Here is a 20,094-nt window from a genome sequence, read left to right on the forward strand (position 1 = left end):
ATTTTCATGATTTTTACTAATAAATTTAAGTTAATGAAAGAGATTCATATGTGTATTCGTTTATTTCTTAATAAATTTTTTAACTTTTTTTTGCTTATATATTCTCCATTCAGATTATTTTACAGAAACATGTATATTTTTTCGCTTAATTTGAAACAAACAAAAATGTCGAATTTGAAGTTCGAACCGATGAAACTAAAGTATCTCAGGTAGCATTAGCCATCTGAAGCGAGAGGGACAAGTAAAAAAGCAAAATGATATTTGCTACATTTTTATAGTAAAAGTTAACAAAGAAACATGAAATACAGAATCCTAAAACAAATAACAAGTCCAACTATGTTTTGATTCTTCAACATTGCTAATACAACAACTCCAATGAACAAACAGAAGCTTGCGCGCATATAGTCCCTGACATAATAAACCAGAAATCTTGTAGATAGAGTTGGGTTTTCTACAGAGTCAAAAACCTTTTGATGGAGATATATAAAAGATCTTACTCGTCTCTTGCACTAACAGTGAAGCTACATCTCAATCAGTTCCTGCCCCCGTGCCAAGCAACTCCTCAGGTATAGCCGCCGGGTCCAAGTCCCAACAGTTTCCAGGCACGCTGCTGGTTTCTTCTTTAAGAAACCAAGATGGCACTTGATGCGAAAACCGGAGCATCTCTTTCCTCGGTATCCATTTTGTACTCTCCTCCCTCCTGCAATACACGGTCTTGTAACCCTCTACTTTGACAAGCGAGGCGATGCAAACCCCAAACTGTTCAGAATACTCATCGAGGATCTCGACCATTTCATACTGGTGCCTCACTTCATCAGGTGTTGAGTTGTTCCAGTCTGGTGACCAGTTCTTGTACACAGCCCAAATCTCTCCGGTCTTGGGGAATATCCTAACACAACCACCTCTTCCCGTCTTCTTGTCTTTCAACAGATGGGAGAATATGTTAACGTGCTCAACTATGTCAGTGTTCCGTATCCTGAAATGTCCGCACGACTTGGTAAACCCGTACTGCACCCATTTCATTGTCCCAAACTCGATGTCAGTTTTGGAGCTCAAGTAGGCTATGTCAATCTTAAATGGTTGAACCGAGAGCACTTCCCGGACCACGCAATATAACCGTGGCATACCATCATCTTCATCATAAATTGCCCATATCTGCCTCGCCTCGAAGCACCCTTCCGATCTGTTACTATCAAAGTCATGGAAGTCGGAGTCTGGAACTGTTATTGGTCCGTTTATTTTCCGAACAGATTGATGACCGGAAGAAACATGCCTTCCTATTCCGAATACACCATCTCCTACCTTGGAGGAGGCCTTTACTTCATCAAGTGGAGCTGCGTCCTCTGTAGCCATTGCCTCTGCTGCCACTGAAGCCAATCTCATCATCTCTAGTCTTTGCTGTATATGTGTTTTAGCTTTGCTAATCAATAGCTTCCGCGTATCCAATCCTGTTGCAGGCGCGGACCACCGTCTAGATTTACCATGACTTTGGCCAAGATGTTTAGACTCAGGTTCCTTGTTTCCATCCAACTTGGTTGTTTTTGATTCTGTGTTTTCAACAAATCCGTTACCAGACGACCCCAAACTCACGTTCCTCTTCTTCTCAGGTCTGGGGGCCTTAGTCAGTGAAGGATCAGCAGACCAATTGGGTGGGCTCAGATCAGTGGCTGCGCTTGAAGTCCTGATAGACCCTTCTTTAACATTCTTTCTTCCCCTACAGACTACTCCATTGGCCAGCTTAGAAGGATATCCGCTTGATACAGAAGACATCCGGTTTGACTCTAGACTCCCAGGAGATGTTCCCACGTACGAGTTCCAGTCATATTCATATCCATGTGCAGGATACTGACCTAAGAAATAAGTGGAATTGGTAGGCATGCCCGAGACAAAATCATAGCCATGAGATCCGTAGCCATTACTTGTTGTATGAGATGGAGGCGCATATTGAACTGACGCACTAACAGGACCAGGCCCAGTCTCCACAGCAATGAATGCTCCTCGGCAGTTCTTACACGAAAGCCGCTTATTGACATACTTGCGCAGATACTCGTACTGAACTTTGCAAGAGGTACAAACAGTCCAGAATGTATCGAGTCTTTCTGAAACTGGTGGACAACAATCAAATCCTGCGGTCCCAGGGACATACTCTGTGTTGTTGTTGTTGTTGTTGTTGTTCTGATCCTCCATGGAGTCAATAAGTTTCTTTCTTTTGTAATAAAAAGTGCTTTTCTTGAACTCATTTGAGAGAAAGGCCCAAGCTTCGGATATGATCTGGAAAGCCCCACTAGCTCCGAGGCATTTGTTCTTGTCGGGATGAAGCAATACAGCCATCTTCTTGTACTGTGCCTTGACTTCTCTTTTTCCAGCTGACGGCTTGAGTCCAAGAACAGCATAGTAATCAATCTCCCCGCTGCGTCTACTCTGAGAAGCTATATAAACATCGTAGGTGGTGAGCATTTGAGACAAACCTTCCAAGTCTGGAAACAGCGACCTCGCCCTCAACGCATAGCTCCTTGCGCCCGTAAAATCCTTTTCTGCAAATCTCCTCTCAGCGAATTGCTTGGCTTTAAGAGCCTCTTCTCTGTATGCTTCCATGTATAGAATAATTCTGGTCAATTTTCTCGAAACGTTCTGCAAAAGGAAACTAAGACCGTTCTCGGGAGCTAACACGCACAAAGTTGCCCATTTTCAAGCATCATCATCTGCAATCAATGATTACTTTCAGTCAAAAGACAACATTCTAACACAAAACAGGATAATCTTATTGAGACCCTTAAAAAGAGAGAGAAAATTCACTTGTACTAGCTCCATTTTAGGATCATTTGCTGCTTAACATATGTCAGAAATACAAAAAAAAAAAAAAAAAAAACCTCTTAGAGTATTTACGCATCCTGAAGTCAAATCTAGCTTAAAGTTGTCTCCTTTTCCGACAAAACAATCAGTTGAAACAGGAACAGAGTCAAATGTAAGCTTAATAACTCCAGCAAAAGAATCACAACAAAATCTGATACATTTAAAGCTTCGCTAATTTCAAAATTAAAAAAAAAAAGCTAATCAACCACGATCGATTAATTCGTCAAGAAATAGGTAGAGATCTTACTTGGAAACAATGCTGTAAATCTATGACTTTCCTCCAGAGCAGATCAAGCCTAGCTTTATCCCCAACAGATTTGTAGATCCACTCCACTAAAAATTAGGGTTTCCGATGAAGTGAAGTTTCTTCAGCACTCTTTTGAATCACACATCCCTTATGGATTTGCCGGCCGAATAAGCTCCAGATTCGCCGTCGATCCGAAATCGAAAATTTTAGGGGAAAATTAACGATAAATATAAAAATATGGAATTTTTATTTCTTCGGATTGGTTTAAGTAATTTTCACAAGTGAAAGTAAACGATGCTAATTTGCTAATACTGCTTTATGCTATCGTGCACAGTGCGCATTTATGTATTTTATAATTTTTAATATCATATGTCCATAACCTTTTTGTATATAAATTAATTAATGTGATAATAATACATAAACCCCTTATCAAAATGAATTTATAAGCGGTATTGGAGGTAAAACTGAAACATGAAAACTTAGCTTCCCGCCAATGCACACACAAGTTTGTGCTCCTTGCAGACTCATACATCTACTAATTGTTAACTGTGGATGGATCATCATGACACACACACACATTTATGTATATATGTGTACGCATATATATATATATACATATGTATATAATATATGTTAATCTCGTCCTTTTCTCAATTCTTCTCAGTGTTGAAGATAATTTATGGAGTACCATAATAAAATTGTAACATCTCCTCACCATATATGGCTATTGTGCATGTTTGTTTTCTTGGTCTATGACAGTAATTCTGTGTAATAATAGATTCTTGGAAGTTCGAAAAATTGTTTACAAATTTGACAATATTGACAAAACATTTTCACTTATTTCGACATAATTCAGACGGTATTGCGGATCATTTTCTAATAAATCACTTCACTTTCTAAAATAGATAAATGTAACTTAAGATGTAATAAACTAATTATTTAGAAAATACTTATTGATGACTATGGAAACAAATAAATCATCATCATGTGCAAGACTATCAACATATACTATAAATGTGATGTTGACACGGTTTTTGATGCTCGATCCAAAATGGTTACAAAAAGATAGATTATGGAGAAAAAATGGTGCAGCAAAATAGTGGAGCTCTGAAAATTTAGGAGAATCATCATATGTTTTATAAGCAGAAGGAAAACTTCTTATGATGACAATCAATGATACGAAATTCAAAAGTTCCAATATATTATTTTTGAAGAGTGGGGGGGGGAGGGGGGGGGGGTAGTATTGCCAAGTTTTAATGAAAAAAATAAATAAATTGTGAACACATAGTCTATCAATGCAAACTCTTTGAAAATATTTTTTGATACATATATTTCTTAAGAAGTTCTATATGTGAGGTAGAACAAATTGATGTTTCAACAAAGTCGCTCATTGTCTTGCAAAGAAGAGTCTTCCAAATTCTTCATTTTATTCAGTTTGTTGTGATCTTCTTATTTTGTTAGTAAACTTGCAAGTTTTACTTATAACAATCTTTCAATAAGCTAAACACACACATTTACTTATTTATTTAGCATCTTACATTCAAAAGTCTATATGCATAACTCAAAAACTTTCTAGTTAAACATTTTTATTCTATAGTGTTTGACTTCCTTACAAGAAACTAAAAACCCCTTTATTTCGAAAACTTTATTTCTATTGGGTTAAGCACATACAATGCTTCTCCATACTTATTTATACTCAATAGGTCGTGGCTGACCTTCTACAAACATTAGGACGAGAATACACTACAACCATGTCAGTAAATACAAGAAAATGATTGATAAACCTCTTCAATTGTCTTCTTCATGTTCTTCTTTTGATGACGCTCACACCTTTTTGCATTATGTTCCGTCTCAGCACACTTTGAGCAAAGCACTGTGCACCACGCCCTTCCAAGTTTTTTAACCCTCTTCTTTTTCTTCTTAGTTGATTCATGTTTGCCATTGTTCCTCTACGATGCTCCCTGTCGCTCTTCCCAAGACTCCGGTGACTCTTCCCTGGCTTTAGTTTCCTCCGCAGCTCAGCCGTCTCCGCACCGCGACTCTATGCCGGGGGCCACCGCTTCAAACTTTCCGACCATAATTTTCTTCTGCTTTTGGAATCCTGATGTTGAGGGCTACTGATTCACGATGTCAGTGTTTGTGTGGGGTGTTTCATCTGTGCTAGATCTTGGATCTAAAGTTCTTCACGGGAGACTTTTACTGAAATTTTTCTGCGCTTCCTCGTCGCTGGGTTTATACTGTCGATTACAGTTCCTACCTCATATCTGAGGCTTATGCTTGCTCTCTTAACCACGAGCCTCTCCTCCGCTGATGCCGACGCCTCGCGTTCCTTCCCGAAGCTTTTCCCCTTCCCTGTCAATGGAGTCTCCTGAAACTGTTTCATCTGGTTTTCCTCCCCTGCCGACTGAGCCACCAGATCCGGATCTCGACGTGATGCTTCCAGTGAATCCTCCTGTCCCTCCAGTCCCTCCCGACCCTCCACCAGTTCTCCTAGATTGTGCGTTTCTCCACCATATCTCGTCGTCCTTTACCACTCCTCACCATCAGAGATATCAGGAAGCTCCGATGCCATGGTTTCTCTGTGCTTCTACCGGTTTCTCGCTCAAGCTTCTCTGCTCAGATGCATGTATACTATCTGTTCAGTCTTTGTGGATGAATCCTTTACTGGCTGAAGTCGCTCTTTCCAGCTCTCTCACCACTAGCCAGGTCTCCTCCTTCTTCCAACTAATTCCGGTGTCAAAGCTGAGAAACTTGGTCGCTTGTGTGGAACATGATTCGTTAAAGTCACCCTTACGAGATTTGCCTTATTATCATCAAGTTGAGATATTAGTTGCAAGGTTTTTGGGGTTACTGACAACTGATTGCAAGCTTACCTTCTTTCATGGCTCATCATTTCAAGTCCTTGAGGACTGGACTTCGAAAGTTGAAATATTGGTGGGGGTGAGTATTCTGTATGCAGTTGTTATTACCTCAGCGCAATCTTTTGGAGTGCAGTTCTCTATTGCTATTTGCAGTTCTAAGTCAATGCATATCCTTCATTTGAAACTTTGGTTACATGTTGTTGGACCCATCTCCCCTTGCTTCCGGCTGTAGCAAGGTATGGTGTTCATATCTTGTTGGAGTGAGTCATTCTTGTTCGATAATTGTCTCCGAATATATTGTAATTGGCTGCTTCGTAAGAGATCCTTGATTCCTGGTAATCAAGAGATTATGCTGCTTTTGAATGGATCTTTACCTCGTAGTGAGGATGTTACAAACCCTTTGAGCTTCAGGTTTAAGCTCCCTTTCCCTCAGTATGAGGATGCTACTCTTTATAGAACCAGGTTATTACCTCATTGTGAGGCTGTTATCTGGACTTCTGTCTTTGTGGCTATGGATTTTGTTGGATCAGGCTTGTCTATTTGGCGATGGTGTTTCACCTCACAACAACCAATCTTTTGGAAGAGGAGTTTGGTAGCCTCTGAGTTGGTTGGGAACTTCTCGCATTGTTCGGCTAATGGAACGTGGATTGTGAGTTCTGCATTACAAGCCAATGATGGAATGCTTCAGGAAGCTCCTCACTCAACATTATCATTTGGACCTTCAAGCCTTCAGATTCTTTCGGACTTTATCGTCCCCTTCTCTGCCCTGCGCACAGGGTTGGATTTGATTGAGATTACAGGTTACTTTGTCAGGAACCTTGTCCCTCTCGACATTCCGCTATCATGCTCTTTTAATCTTTGCAATATCTTCGTTTTAGTTGTTGTTGTTTATGCTATGGGTGCTGTCCCCAAACTTTGAGAACACTGTTTTGAGTTTATGAAATGAAACCGTTGACAAAAAAAAAGTTGATTCATGTTTGCCTTACATTTTAGGGAACTTCTTTAGATTTTTCTTTTTCTTTCTCCCAGATAATTCAGGTTATGGAGGAGCAGCTATCAGTGGTAAACTTGAATGCATACCGAGACACTCCTGGTCCTCTAACTAGCTCAATGTTTGTGTTGTAAATTTACCTGCTATATAAGTGTTCTTAAGAATCTCGAGACATAATGATCAACATTCAAACCATCATTGATCATTGCTCCATAGGCATTTTCACAAAGACCTCCACTGATACGCAATTTTCCACATGAACATGTATGCCTTATAATGTTGACACTATATGAATTTCTATCATAGCTTACTTCAAAACTAGAGAAATTCTACAATCATCAGTGATCTTCATCTCCTCTGCAAGTAATTTTACTACATACTTCATACACAATCCTTCATGCTTATTTGATGTTATGTGTCTTTTTGCTATGTCATATCACTTGAAATACCCTAAGGAGTGACTTTACTCTCTCAAATAAGAAGTTCAGTTGTAGTACTTAAGGATCGAATCCACATGGAGCATGGGCACACAATAAACTCAATACAGTCGCGATTAAGCTAGGTAAACAAGTATGAAAGCAGTAAATAAAGTAAACATGATGAACAAGGTAATTGTTTAGTTGATTAATGAGTTCTTTGATGGAATGAGGGTTGCTAGACTTAAGGTTTCAGGTATCATGATTATAATGATATAGATGCTAATGTTATCAATCCTAGAACTCAAATTCTAATGAGAAAGTATTCAGCTTCCGCGTGCGAATAAATCCTATTGACTAAGTCCAATATCTCAGCTGTCACTTGTTGATATGGTTCGAGTGTCAATCAATGCTATGAGATTAGCGTCGATCGATATTTAACTAGACAAGTTTTATCAAGCCGTTCAATAGGTTCACTAGTATTAACTAAATTAGTTGTCATTTATTTCTAGCAATCCTAGCTCAAGAGAATTAATTTAGGTAAAAGACCATGTCGTCGCGTACGTCTAATTATCCTAATTTCAGTGTTCTAGTTAGCTACTCTAGAACACAAGCGTTACAAACAATTATTTGAAGGAAATCTTATCACCTTAGCGTATCTATAGTTTGGGCTAATCCCTCATAATCTTACTTTAAACCCTAAATCTAATAGAGATCTATTTAAACATGATAGTTGTCACAAAAAACCATTGATGAATATATATAAAATAGAAAGCAATATGAAAACCAAAGGAGTTAGTTCCAAGAGGACTCTGAAGGAGTTCCTCTCTTTTCTCTTACATAAAAGTAAGAACAAAGAATAGAATAAAGCGTAGCCGTCAATAATGGCATAAAAAACACTTAAATAGGATTTTAGATCGTCCAGACGCATTCTGGTAATTTGCGATAACTTCTGGGCTTAAATCGATCATGAAATAGGCCCAACCCGTCTTCTGGGGTTACCGTCGATTGACACCAAGTGTCTGTTGTCGATCGACATTCCTTCATCTCCTCGACAACTTTCTCCGGCGAGGCAGACATACCACTCTTCAGTAAATCAGGCATAACATCTGCTGTAGGATGTTGATTGACCTTAAACCGGTGGCATTGGAAAGCTAACTCAAAGCTCTATTGTTTGTAAAAAGATGAGCCCAATCTCACTGTGGAAAGATCTCCATCCATAGCTAAATATCTGACGCGTCTGTGTAGTTCTGCACTTCAAAAGGCTCCAAAATCACCAAAGTTCTCTAAAACTTACTTAAACCTGAAAACACTCTAAAACATACTCTAAACATAATTAATAGACCTTAAAAACACATATACCATGGTCTAAAAGTGGTAAAATCCATGGTATATCAATTCCCCCAGACTTATCCTTTTGCTTGTCATCAAGCAAAACACAGAGTAGTCTTATAAAAGAGGTTTGAAAGCAACAGAGACTCACACTATGAAAAGAAACATTTTCATATGAAAAAAGTAAATTCTTTAAGTTTCAATATCATTTCTAATACACCACAAGGTTTATCTTTATCATCCAGACTCATCTATACTTTTGTTCTACGTCATCAACTTCACAATTTTCCACGGGTACCTAGAGAAATTCTACAATCATCAGGGATCTGCTTCTTCACTACAAATATTTTTACTACATACTTCATACACAATCCTTCATGTCTATTTGATGTTATGTGTCTTTCTGCTATGCGATCCATTGCATGTCTTCTTATCATCTCCAACATTTTCACTGTTGCCTTGGCTCTTGCTTCCGTGATAGTGAAGTTAAAGGACTATGTTGCATTGCTGTCAACATTTCACAGCAGCCTCCAATTCTATAAAATGGTCGAGAACAAGTATGCGGCTTCTGTTTCATGACATCATTGTACCAAGCCAAGTTGTATGCCTTCAACTTAGCTAGGTTGTAGATCTATCTATGTGCAGCTCCTAACAATGTCCCAAATCATCTGTTTTAGTAAAATATTCTTGGCATGAATCTTCTTCAAGTTTTCATGATGTGTTTAACACACTTTCTATGCTCAGCATTCAGTAACTCTGCCTCCACAGCAGTTTAAGTCCCTTAGATATCCGAAAGCAAAACAAACCATTGCCATCTAGAATAACTAAACCTCTCTTGATTTGTTGGATGAACCATATCTAATTATCTGTAGTCTCAGATTGCACCACTACCCAAGCAATAGGATAAATCTGATTGTTTGCTTCATGCCCAATTTCAGTTAGAAACACCCCTTTTACAACAACTTTCAAGAAGGTACCATCAACTCTAGTGATTGGTCTATACCCTCTCCATGTGTCTGAAATAATCCCAAAGCATGCTCAAATTAACCTAAAGAAACTCTCTCAAATAAGAGCGTCATCATAGTACATAAGCGCATGTAAGAATATGAAATTCAAGCTATGTCAATTATCCTGTAATTTCGTATAATTGTGTTCGTAGTTGCCATGTTTAATACCTGCAAAATCATTGTATTTGGAGATGTAGATGAGTTACCTAGAAGAATGGTCCCTTCTCGACATAGATCATTCAAATTCTTTGTAAGGAGCAACTGAAGCCTTGAAAGCCAGCACGCTTCGTTTTCCAATTATTGGGAAAGCTGTGGTGAGTGTTTGCTTTGACTTACTTTGTATCATTAGAGTCCGTTTTCAGAATGTTTTTATTATGATTTTTGTGTTGTTAGGTTGATATATCAAGCATATTGTTAGTTAAGCTGTTGATGTCGTGCACGGTCTGGCGTCTTCCATATTCTCGCTGATAACAAAGGTAAATTTCGATTTTATGAAGCTTATCCTCTTATCGTTTCTCTGTAGCCGCAACATACTCTCCATGTGTACATACTGCAGTGGAGTTGGTTTTCATGAGAGTTCAGAGATGCAAACAATTATCATAATAATTATTATTAGATATAAAGTGGAAACTACGTGTTAGTCATTCTTATATGCATATGTCCAGAAGCTGAAGGCTGAATTGTTTCAAGCATTAGTTACTGGCTGTTACTCTGGTGTTTTGTGGACCTTATCTAAATGCATGTTTTTTTTAATTGTTTGTTGTCATTGGTAACTAGATGAAATTATAATTAATTCAGTAATGACAGAAATAATGAATATCAGTCTTGCTCAAACAATGTCAAGGACTCTTATCAATACTAGCAGCTATGCAGGTTAAAGATTGATCTCTCTTCTCTCGGTTTTTTTTTCCCTTATACATTTTTCTTCTTGATCAAGTTTTTATAAGTAAATCAAAGCCTCTTTATAGGTTAAAAACTATAGCATGAAGACGCACATTAAACAACTAAGCTGGAAACTGACTTCACAACTGTAGAAACTGATGGGTTTTCCATGACTTTTGATTTCCTAAGCTTTGTTTCAAGTTATTGAATTTCAATAATTAATACCCGTTAGCACAAGTACCTGGTTTTTTTTTGTGCACACACAAGTAGCCGGCATAGCTTAGTTTTTAAAAGCTTAACATAGGAGCCTCATCAGATATACCTTATTAAATATTATAACTACTAGAATGTAACGAACATGTGTATATTCTAAAATAACAGCCTCACAAATCTGGTATTAAACAGCATATCTCTGCAACAAAATAAGTTAAAAATTCAGAGATTACTTGACTATCAAGCAATTACTAACACCATCCAAACATAAGAAAATATCATTCAACAATCTAAGTTTCCACTACAAACGGTGTGCGGTACAAAAAGGTTCATACACGTTTCAAAAACCCAAATAATAACACTTTAACAAAGTACAAAACACAAAACTTGGAGAAGTTTTCTAGTACAATATCATATCGTTTTCTGAGACCACAATGCAATAATGAAGAGGCAAACTCAAGCAAAAATCAAAAAGAAAATCAGGTTTAATGATTTGTCAGAATCTTTCACAGACCAGCAAAGAGAATTTAAATAGACCAAAACTTCCATTTTTCAAGCTCCATGCCATCTGGTTGAATGGTCTCCACTTCCTTAGTCTCAACCTCTTTCCAGTTTGGATAGCACCGTCCTGTTCGACTCTTCCTGTCAAACCAAAACCACTCAAAAAGGTACATCTTTAGTCAAAAGAATAAATAATAAGTTAATAAACCAAAAGAGAGATTGATCAGCTCACAAATGGGATTGATGCGACCAGTGGCGGGGTACAGATGTGTTATCTAAAAACATTCACAACCACCAAGGAGATGCCATCTAAATAACATCAGTGATTTGATACATTCTAACAATGTTTTCTAAAGTGTTTTTAAGTCTTTATCGAGTCTTCCTAGTCCTTTTCGAGTCATTACAGGTCTGGAGCTGCATTGGATGGGAGATGGACCAGCTGGAACAAAAGAGGCAGAAAAGAGTGCAATTTGGTGATTTTCACGCAGTACAGTCTTGATGGTTTCCAACCATGCAGAACACCCCGAGTGCATATTCCAGTGGCAGAGATTTTTAAGGAAGTTTCCAAATATTTCGGGATTTTACCTAGGGCTTTCCCTTTTTTCTCCTTGAGACCTGCAAATATATCTTTTCTTATTTTTTTAGACATTCTACATTACTTTTTAAAGAGATTTTGGAGAGAGAAAACTTGTACTCTTGTTAAGGAAGAAGAATGTTTACATTCTTTGGAGAAGATTTCTAAATCCTGTTTGCTTTTTATTATTGATTCAAACATGTTTTCTTCATCTGTTATCTCTATGTTTTCTCTGTCCATGGCTGAGTAATCCACTTGCTTAGTCTAGGGTGTTAGGGTGTTAGATCTGTGAGCTAAGCATAAATAAGTTAATCATTCAATTGTCTTCATTCATAACTGTTCTTATTGCTTGCATTAAACTGGCCAGTTATTGTTAGATCCTAGGTTTAACTGATTCATTAACCGTGTAATAGGTTGCTAGATCTGTTTTGAATGAGCATCGCATCACATCCCTAATCAGCGAAAGTAGATATTATGGTGTTTTGTGAACATATCGGACTTGATCTCTATTGCTTGTTGCGGGTCTTGATCCAAACGAGAGTTTAGGTATCAAGATCGATTAGCATAGAGAGCAGTACCACGACAGTGGACTGTTCTACTACTTGAGTGATCCGAGTTCTAAACTTTCTCTTATTTGAACGTCAATAATTGTTTGGCTCACACTTGTGTGGGAACCGAAATTCGCAATGTCGATTTCCGTTTAAATAAGGAAAGTAGGAGAACCCTAATTTCCCAAAGGTCCCGGATATCTGCTAATGCCACACGCCAAGCAATCGGAACACGGAATAAAGACGAGAAAATATAATAAATCAAAAAGAGAGCAAAGTAGATCTTATTCTGAATTCGCGTTTGAGCGTTACAACAAGCTAAGAGCCTGGGCTACAAGAGCTGTCGGCAAGATTCCTAGTTCTAAAACCCTAAGACGACAACAACCTAATTGAGTCGCAGCTCGAATAACAAAAACGGAAAATTGCTTAAACTGCTCTAAGTGCTAAGTTTGTTGTGAAAAAGTTCTCTCCTTGTGCCTCTCATCTAGGACTCCTTATATACTCGCTCCCAGGTCGGTCTACGCTTTTTCCCTTCAGCCTTTAAGCCGTCATAGCTTAAAAATGGAGACATTCCATTTTCCCGATCTTCGTAATTATCTTCGAAAACTTCGTATTTATCCGCGGAAACTTGACATTTATCTTTCCTTGCGAACCAAACATATACCGTCCTACGGTTTACGGGCTTTTGGTTAAAAATCGTAAGTGGGCTTCGAGTTACGTCTTAGGTCTCTTTGGGCCGTCTTTTGACTCGAAATGTTTATTACATCTTCTTTCGATAAAAACGAACTTTCTGCGGTTTTTATCGTAAAGTTCAATTGATGACTTCAAATGACGAGAACATGAAATAGGTTTGCTATGGCCTTCAGACGATAGAATTAAAGAGAAGACGAGAATGCATGGATTCGTGTCGTATCGACGTTTCGGGAAAGCTCGGTCGCTACATAACGACCGCGCGGGACGCGTGCTCGGTCGCGAGCTCGGTCGCTACGTAGCAACCGAGCAGGACACGTGCTCGGTCGCTACGTAGCGACCGAGCAGGGTGCATGCTTGGTCGTTGCGTAGCCATCGTTCTTGGCTTGTCTGTGGTCCGATGGCCATACTTGAGCTTGTCCGTGGCCGATTTGGATACATGTATGTTACCTTCGGACAATCGGTATTTAGTGGTTCGCTTGAGATTTGAACAATATTTTACTGCAAGGCTCTTCGTAAAGATTTCTTTATGAAGATTACTTTTCGTAAAAACGTTCATGCTGATTTTTACGGACTTTCAGATATTGATTCCGTCGTGACCGATTTTGACCCCAACAGTTAGCCCCCCAGCTCGTTAAAACCATGAGCTTCTAGCGTGAGGTTGTAGCGAGTGGCTTGGCAAGTTAGGCAAGTTAGGTGAGTTAGGCAGAATTAATGGTTGAAAAGGTCCGTGGTAAGGGGTCTTCTCGCTCTTCTTAAAGTAGAACGCGATAAGATTGGGGCTGCGCCTTATGACGGGTGCCTACGTACCCTTGTTGAAGGGATCAAGCCTTTCGTAGTTCGTCTTGGAGTTAAGGTTCTTATGACTAGTTTTCTAGCGAGACCTTTGCGGTCTAGTTTATATGTAGAGGTTATCAGGCGTGTTGCTGCAGATGGCATTTTATATGGGTGTAGAAGGAAGACTCTGAGTTATCATCTTGTAATCTAACTCTGTGTGAACTGCTATATCCGTGATCTGTTTCGAGAGTTTTCCTTAGTTTGTAAACTTGCGGAATTTCTGAAGACGCTCGAATATACAAAGAGACAAATTTTGGGATCTCGTATCAGGGTGTTTGATACTATGCCTAGAGATGTTAGAGACCAGTGCGTTGGGTTTAGGGCAAGACCTAGGTTTACTCCTGGTTTTAGAGGGGGCGATGACTAATTCGACTTACGTATCCCGTTTCAGTTTCATCCTGATTCCATACCGATTTAGAGTCCGCGATAGGTTCTCGGCTTATACGACTTGTATGGTTGGAACTGAGCATCTCTCCAAGGACAATTTTTAAGCCTCCTAGAAGTGCTGACCAAAAATTTTGGATTTCTTTTATAGTGCTATTATCCTTGTGTCCGATGTACGAAAGTCATCTCTACGAGATGGCTAAGTCTGTTTAGGACGTTAAGAGTTTGTTGTGATCAGCAACAAACTTAATGGTAAAAATTACCATTTCGAGTCTTCGCAAAGGACATGTTTTGAGAAGATGTTAGTGCGTATGACTGTCTGGTCTTCCAAGAAGATGTTTTATCGAGGAAGGAAATTTCATCGAAGAATGAATCTTCAGGCTTCTGCGACGTCTCGCAATGCTAAATATTTGTTATTCTTTCGTATGCCGTGTTTCGTGCTTGAAATGTTCGCGCGCTTAAAAATGGTTTGCGATGTTGCATGGGTTTAGTCTTAGCCCTGCGTTTGAGAAACATTCTGATTTGACTACGGATGTTCGCAGCCAAAATTGTTGTTCCTGTTTGGATGCTAATAACTTGATTTACGATCGAGGAATTAGGACTGAGGTGTCGCGTAAATTTGTCCATGGGAAGAAGCCTTTTCCTTCATAGTGCTTTGTGAAGTGTTGGCCTTCCGAGATCTATTTCGTGCATTTTGAGGATGTTTCGTATAGCTGTAGAAGCTTTGTTACGAATTTTTCCTTACATGCCGCATATTATGGGTAAAACGTTGCGGGGTTAAATTGAATTGTGGAGCGTATTGAACTTGGTCAATTTTCGAAAAGTTTAGATTTTTCGTTAACCATTTGTTGTTAGGACTGAGTTTCGTTACGAAGAATTTATCATATGACTTCCGACTATGAGCTATACGATAATTTTTCTCTTAATAGTCACACGACGTTTTTAGACAAATCATAGATTGTCGTTTAGCCGTTAAGTGGTAGAGCAATGGTTTCTCAAATAATTTGGCTTGACGTGAGGGATGTGTTCACTCAGGTAGCCAAAGATGTTGTAGGTCAAGGATTATACCATGGTACTTTAACATTTAAGGCCATTTTAGTTTACGATCATCCTTAAAGGGGATGGCAAATATTGGTTTGGACCTTTAGTGGAAGGCGTAATTGACCGAGGGCCAAAGAGCGCTTGTCGAGATTGATAGGCCAATTTTCCTGGGGTTATCCATGCTAATATGGCCGATAGTCGTAGAAAACGATTATCCGCTCTAGGTTTCAGTTATACAATGAATATTTCGTATAATGTGGCATATAGTCTTATGAAAATCGAATATTTTTTGCCTGAGGAAAACGAAGCCCAAGAGGTTTGCTACATAACCAGTGTGGAGTCAGCGGCGGGACGACTGCCTTCTCGGATGTGACCGAGGGAAAAGAAAAGCAGATGCCAGTGAGCCGTAGGGTTCTTCATAAAGCCTGTTATGTTAACTTTAGAAAGTTTCTTCGTAAGACATAGTCAGATTGAACGAAGGATTTTGTGCGTAAGTAACGGGGACTGGTTTTATGAAGGTTGTAAATCGGTGATATGTATACATATGCTAAAGTAGAGTTGTTTCTACAGGTTTTACGAGAAACGTTTCTGCTGTGATTTCGATCTTAGGTGAAAGTTGCTTGGAGTTACTCATGGAGTGTTACCGAATTTTATTTCATTACGATCTAGTCGCAGAAAGTTTTTCATAGGTTTTATGAGAGGATTCTCATGATACATTCGTTTATGGAATGAATTAGTCAACCAGAGGTGGATCTAGCCACCATCGGGAGGAAAGTATTCCTTTTAATGTGCACGATGCTACATCTATTTTTGAGTTTTCTTCGTCACAACTGTTTTTGATGCTTTTCCGTGACTCACTTGGTACAACGGAAACTGAAAGAAATGCTTTGGTGATTGAAGATTTCTCGTAGAAATTTTTAAACGAAACTGGCTTTCTAAAACCGGAAAGGGCTTCAATACTTTGGCTAATCGTCAAGTTTCAGTTTGATATTGGTACAGGTTTTTTGTACGCATGATTGCGACAAGAAATGATGTATAGTCTTTGAGATTATGTTCATGATCGTCTGGATATGTTGCTAGCGTTTAGACGAATTTTAGATTTTCGTTTGCCTATTTGAGACGATTTGCTTTGACAAAATCGTTTTCTTGACGATTTGCAAAGGTTTTTGAAGTTTGGGAGTATACGAGTATAGTATACGTACCTACTCCCCATTTTTTTTTTTTTTTTTTTACGGAAGAAAACGGTTGAACCGATACTTTGAAGTGTTGTGTAGGTTTCTTCTTCTGAGGTTTGGAATGGTCAATAATTCGGGATGATTTAAAGATGACGCTTGGTCTGTGATTTGGTTGTGTCCACGTTGACGACTTGGAATATGTCGGTTCCAAGAAAATTGCCAGAAACGAATTGGTTTTAAGACGACGTTCATATCTCTAGTTTTTTTCTCCTTAGGAAGCGAGCTTTATATGCGTCGTGATCGTTTCTCGATTTTCGGAGAGTTTAGATCGATTTGCAAGATCTGGATGAACAGTTATGGAACAATATATCGAGATAGGAAAAATCGCCTAAGACATAGTTCGCTAGACTATTCTCCTAGGTTTTACGTTCCTTAAAGTTCTATGGCGGTTTCAAATGCGTTTTTATTTCTTAGTAATTTCCTACAAAAATTCCAAGTGATTTCAAAAATTTCAAGTCGGAAATACCTTAGTTATCTCGACAGTTTTCTCTCTTCTTAGTTTTGCTTGCTCATTTCCCCTTCCTCTTCTCGTGTATGTTCGCCATTTTCGATATTGGTGTTTATCCTTTGAAACTTGACATTTATCTTCCGAACTTGACAGTTATCTTCTCCTTAGATACGACGTCAATTTTATAAAAAAATTCAACGTAATCGTATAGTTGAGGCGGCTAAGATGTTAAGTTAACCGTTGTCGTTTTATACGATTAATCTGAATCCATGCGAGAAAACAAGTCTTTACGGTTTTTTTTTTCGTAAAGTTTCAATGGTAACACATCCATGCTAGACGTTTCGATCGAGATTTTGAAGGAGAACACAAAGATGGAGGTAAGGGCGAGTTGGAGCAAGCGAAGGAGTTTAGACGAGTCTTACTTGTTTTCGTCGTAAAATCTCAACGGAAACTTCGATTGAGACAAAACGAAAAGCGTTTTAATCGGGATTCAAAAGAGAACACAAAGAAGGAGCTTTTTGAGGTCTGACAGATCGCTATGTAGCGATCTGGAGGTCTGACAGGTCGCTATGTAGCAAGTTGAAGTAAGCCAAGAAGAGTCTACTTGTTTTCGTCGTAAAATCTTAATCGGAGTTTTAAAATCTCAACGGAAACTCCGATTGAGACGAAACGAAAAGCGCTTCAATGAGGATTCAAAATAGAACACAAAGGACGACCTTTCTGAGGCCTGACAGGTTGCTATGTAGCGAGTGGAGGTCTGACAGGTCGCTACGTAGCGAGTAGAAGCAAACCAACAAGAGTCCTACTTGTTTTCGTCGTAATATCTCAACAGAAACTCCGATTGAGACGAACCGAAAAGTGTTTCGATGAGAATTAGAAAGAGAACGCAAAGGAGAACCTTTCTTAGGCCTGACAGGTCGCTATGTAGCGAGTGGAGGTCTGAAAGGTCGCTATGTCGCGAGTTGAAGTAACCCGAGAAGAGTCCTACTTGTTTTCGTCGTAAAATCTCAACGGAAACTCCGATTGAGACGAAAAGAAAAGCGCTTCAATGAGGATTCAAAAGAGAACACAAAGGAAGACCTTTCTGAGGCCTGACAGGTCGCTATGTAGCGAGTGGAGGTCTGACAGGTCACTACGTAGCGAGTAGAAGCTAACCAACAAGAGTCCTACTTGTTTTCGTCGTAAAATCTCAACGAAAACTCCGATTGAGACGAAACAAAAAGTGTTTCGATGAGGGTTCAAAAGAGAACGCAAAGGAAGACCTTTCTGAGGCCTGACAGGTCGGTATGTAGCGAGTGGAGGTCTGACAGGTCACTACATAGCGAGTAGAAGCAAACCAAGAAGAGTCCTACTTGTTTTCGTCGTAAAATCTCAACGGCAACTCCTATTGAGACAAAACGAAAATCATTTCGATGAGGATTCAAAAGAGAACACAAAGGAGGACCTTTCTGAGGCCTGACAGGTCGCTATGTAGCGAGTGAAGGTCTGATAGGTCGCTACGTAGCGAGTAGAAGCAAGCAAACAAGAGTCCTACTTGTTTTCGTCGTAAAATCTCAACGGAAACTCCGATTGAGACGAAACGAAAAGCGTTTCGATGAGGATTCAAACGCGAACGTAGAGGAGGACCTTCTGAAGCCTTACAGTTCGCTACATAGCGAGTGGAGAGTTGGCTTGAGCTAGGTCGCTACGTAACGACCGAGCCGTGTACTTGCTCGGTCGCTACGTAGCGACTGAGCCATGTGCGTGCGCGGTTGCTACGTAGCGACCGAGCTGTGTGCGTGCTCGGTCGCTACGTAGCGACCGAGCGGTATGCGTGCTCAGGCGCTACATAGCTACCGAGCCGTGTGCGTGCTCGGTCTCTATGTAGCAACCGAGCTATGTAATTGATTTGTTGCGCTTCCTTTTTCCGCGATTAACCTAGGGGTTTTCTGCGGTTTTTGGGAGAACCAGTTTTAACTTTCCGAAATATTTTCGGAAAACGTGTTTTGGTAAAATCTTTACGCAATGAGATTTCTTTTGTTCGGTAATGAGCCAAGCTTATGGGGTTTGATAAGATTTATCGTTTCCCTTTATGTTTAGAAAGAGAAATCGCGAGCTCGTTTCATTGCACTTCCTGTGGCAAAAAGTCGCAGCAAGGTTTTCAATTTTCTCAAGATCTGTGGCGTTTGCGTAGGCGTTGGCCATAGGCGCAGTGGCGGCTGAGGTTCTCTTACCAGCGTTATTGCGAACTGCGAGTTTTGTCTTTCGTATTTCCAGACATTGTTTTGATCAAGCGTTTTGTGGCTGAGAGTTAGATTGATCCGTACCCCCTCCTAGCGCCAAACTGTTGGAACCGAAATTCGCATTGACGATTTCCGTTTAAATAAGGAAAATAGGAGAACCATAATTTCCCAGAGGTCTCGGATATCTGCTAATGCCACAAACCAAGCAATAAGAACACGAAATAAAGACGAGAAAACATAATAAATCGAAAAGAGAGCAAAGTATATCTTATTCCGAATTCGCGTTTGAGCGTTACAACAAGGTAAGAGCCTGGGCTATGAGAGCTGTCGGCGAGATTCCTAGTTCTAAAACCCAAAGACGGCAACAACCTAATTGAGTCGCAGCTCGAATAACCAAAACGGAAAATTGCCTATACTGCTCTAAGTGCTAAGTTTGCTGTGAAAATGTTCTCTCCTTGTGTCTCTCCTCTAGGACTCCTTATATACTCGCTCCTAGGTCTGTCTACACTTTCCCCCTTCTGCCCTTAAGCCATCATAGCTTAAAAATGGAGATATTCTATTTTCCCGATCTTCGTAATTATCTTCGAAAACTTCGTATTTATCCGCGGAAACTTGATATTTATCTTTCCTTGCGAACCAAGCATAAACCGTCCTACGGTTTACGGGATTTTGGTTAAGAAATCGTAAGTGGGCTTCGAGTTACGTCTTAGGTCTCTTTTGGCCGTCTTTTGACTAATTACGGCTTCTTTCGATAAAAGTTCGACTGATGACTTCAAATGACGAGAAACATGAAATGGGTTTGCTACGGCCTT

General features: G+C 39.5%; 1 protein-coding gene across 3 annotated transcripts; it reads right to left on the reverse strand.

Moving 5' to 3' along the window:
* Positions 1 to 242: 242 nt before the first annotated feature.
* On the reverse strand, positions 243 to 3,371 carry LOC106390824. 3 transcript variants are annotated; one of them, XM_013831358.3, is made up of 3 exons: positions 3,101 to 3,371; positions 498 to 2,702; positions 243 to 408 (listed from the first exon to the last, which is right to left on the reverse strand). In XM_013831358.3, exon 2 carries the CDS (start codon positions 2,593 to 2,595, stop codon positions 529 to 531), a length of 2,067 nt encoding a protein of 688 aa, XP_013686812.2. In that variant the 5' UTR covers positions 2,596 to 2,702; positions 3,101 to 3,371; the 3' UTR covers positions 243 to 408; positions 498 to 528. The 3 variants fall into 3 exon arrangements, with proteins under 3 accessions (XP_013686812.2, XP_048633296.1, XP_013686811.2); XM_048777339.1 differs by lacking the exon at positions 3,101 to 3,371 and having other exon boundaries at positions 243 to 2,099; positions 2,237 to 2,351; positions 2,440 to 2,702; XM_013831357.3 differs by having other exon boundaries at positions 243 to 2,702.
* Between the last annotated feature and the right edge of the window lie 16,723 nt (positions 3,372 to 20,094).

The sequence above is a fragment of the Brassica napus genome, chromosome A4 (assembly GCF_020379485.1).
Source record: "Brassica napus cultivar Da-Ae chromosome A4, Da-Ae, whole genome shotgun sequence".
Classification (NCBI taxonomy): Eukaryota; Viridiplantae; Streptophyta; class Magnoliopsida; order Brassicales; family Brassicaceae; genus Brassica; species Brassica napus.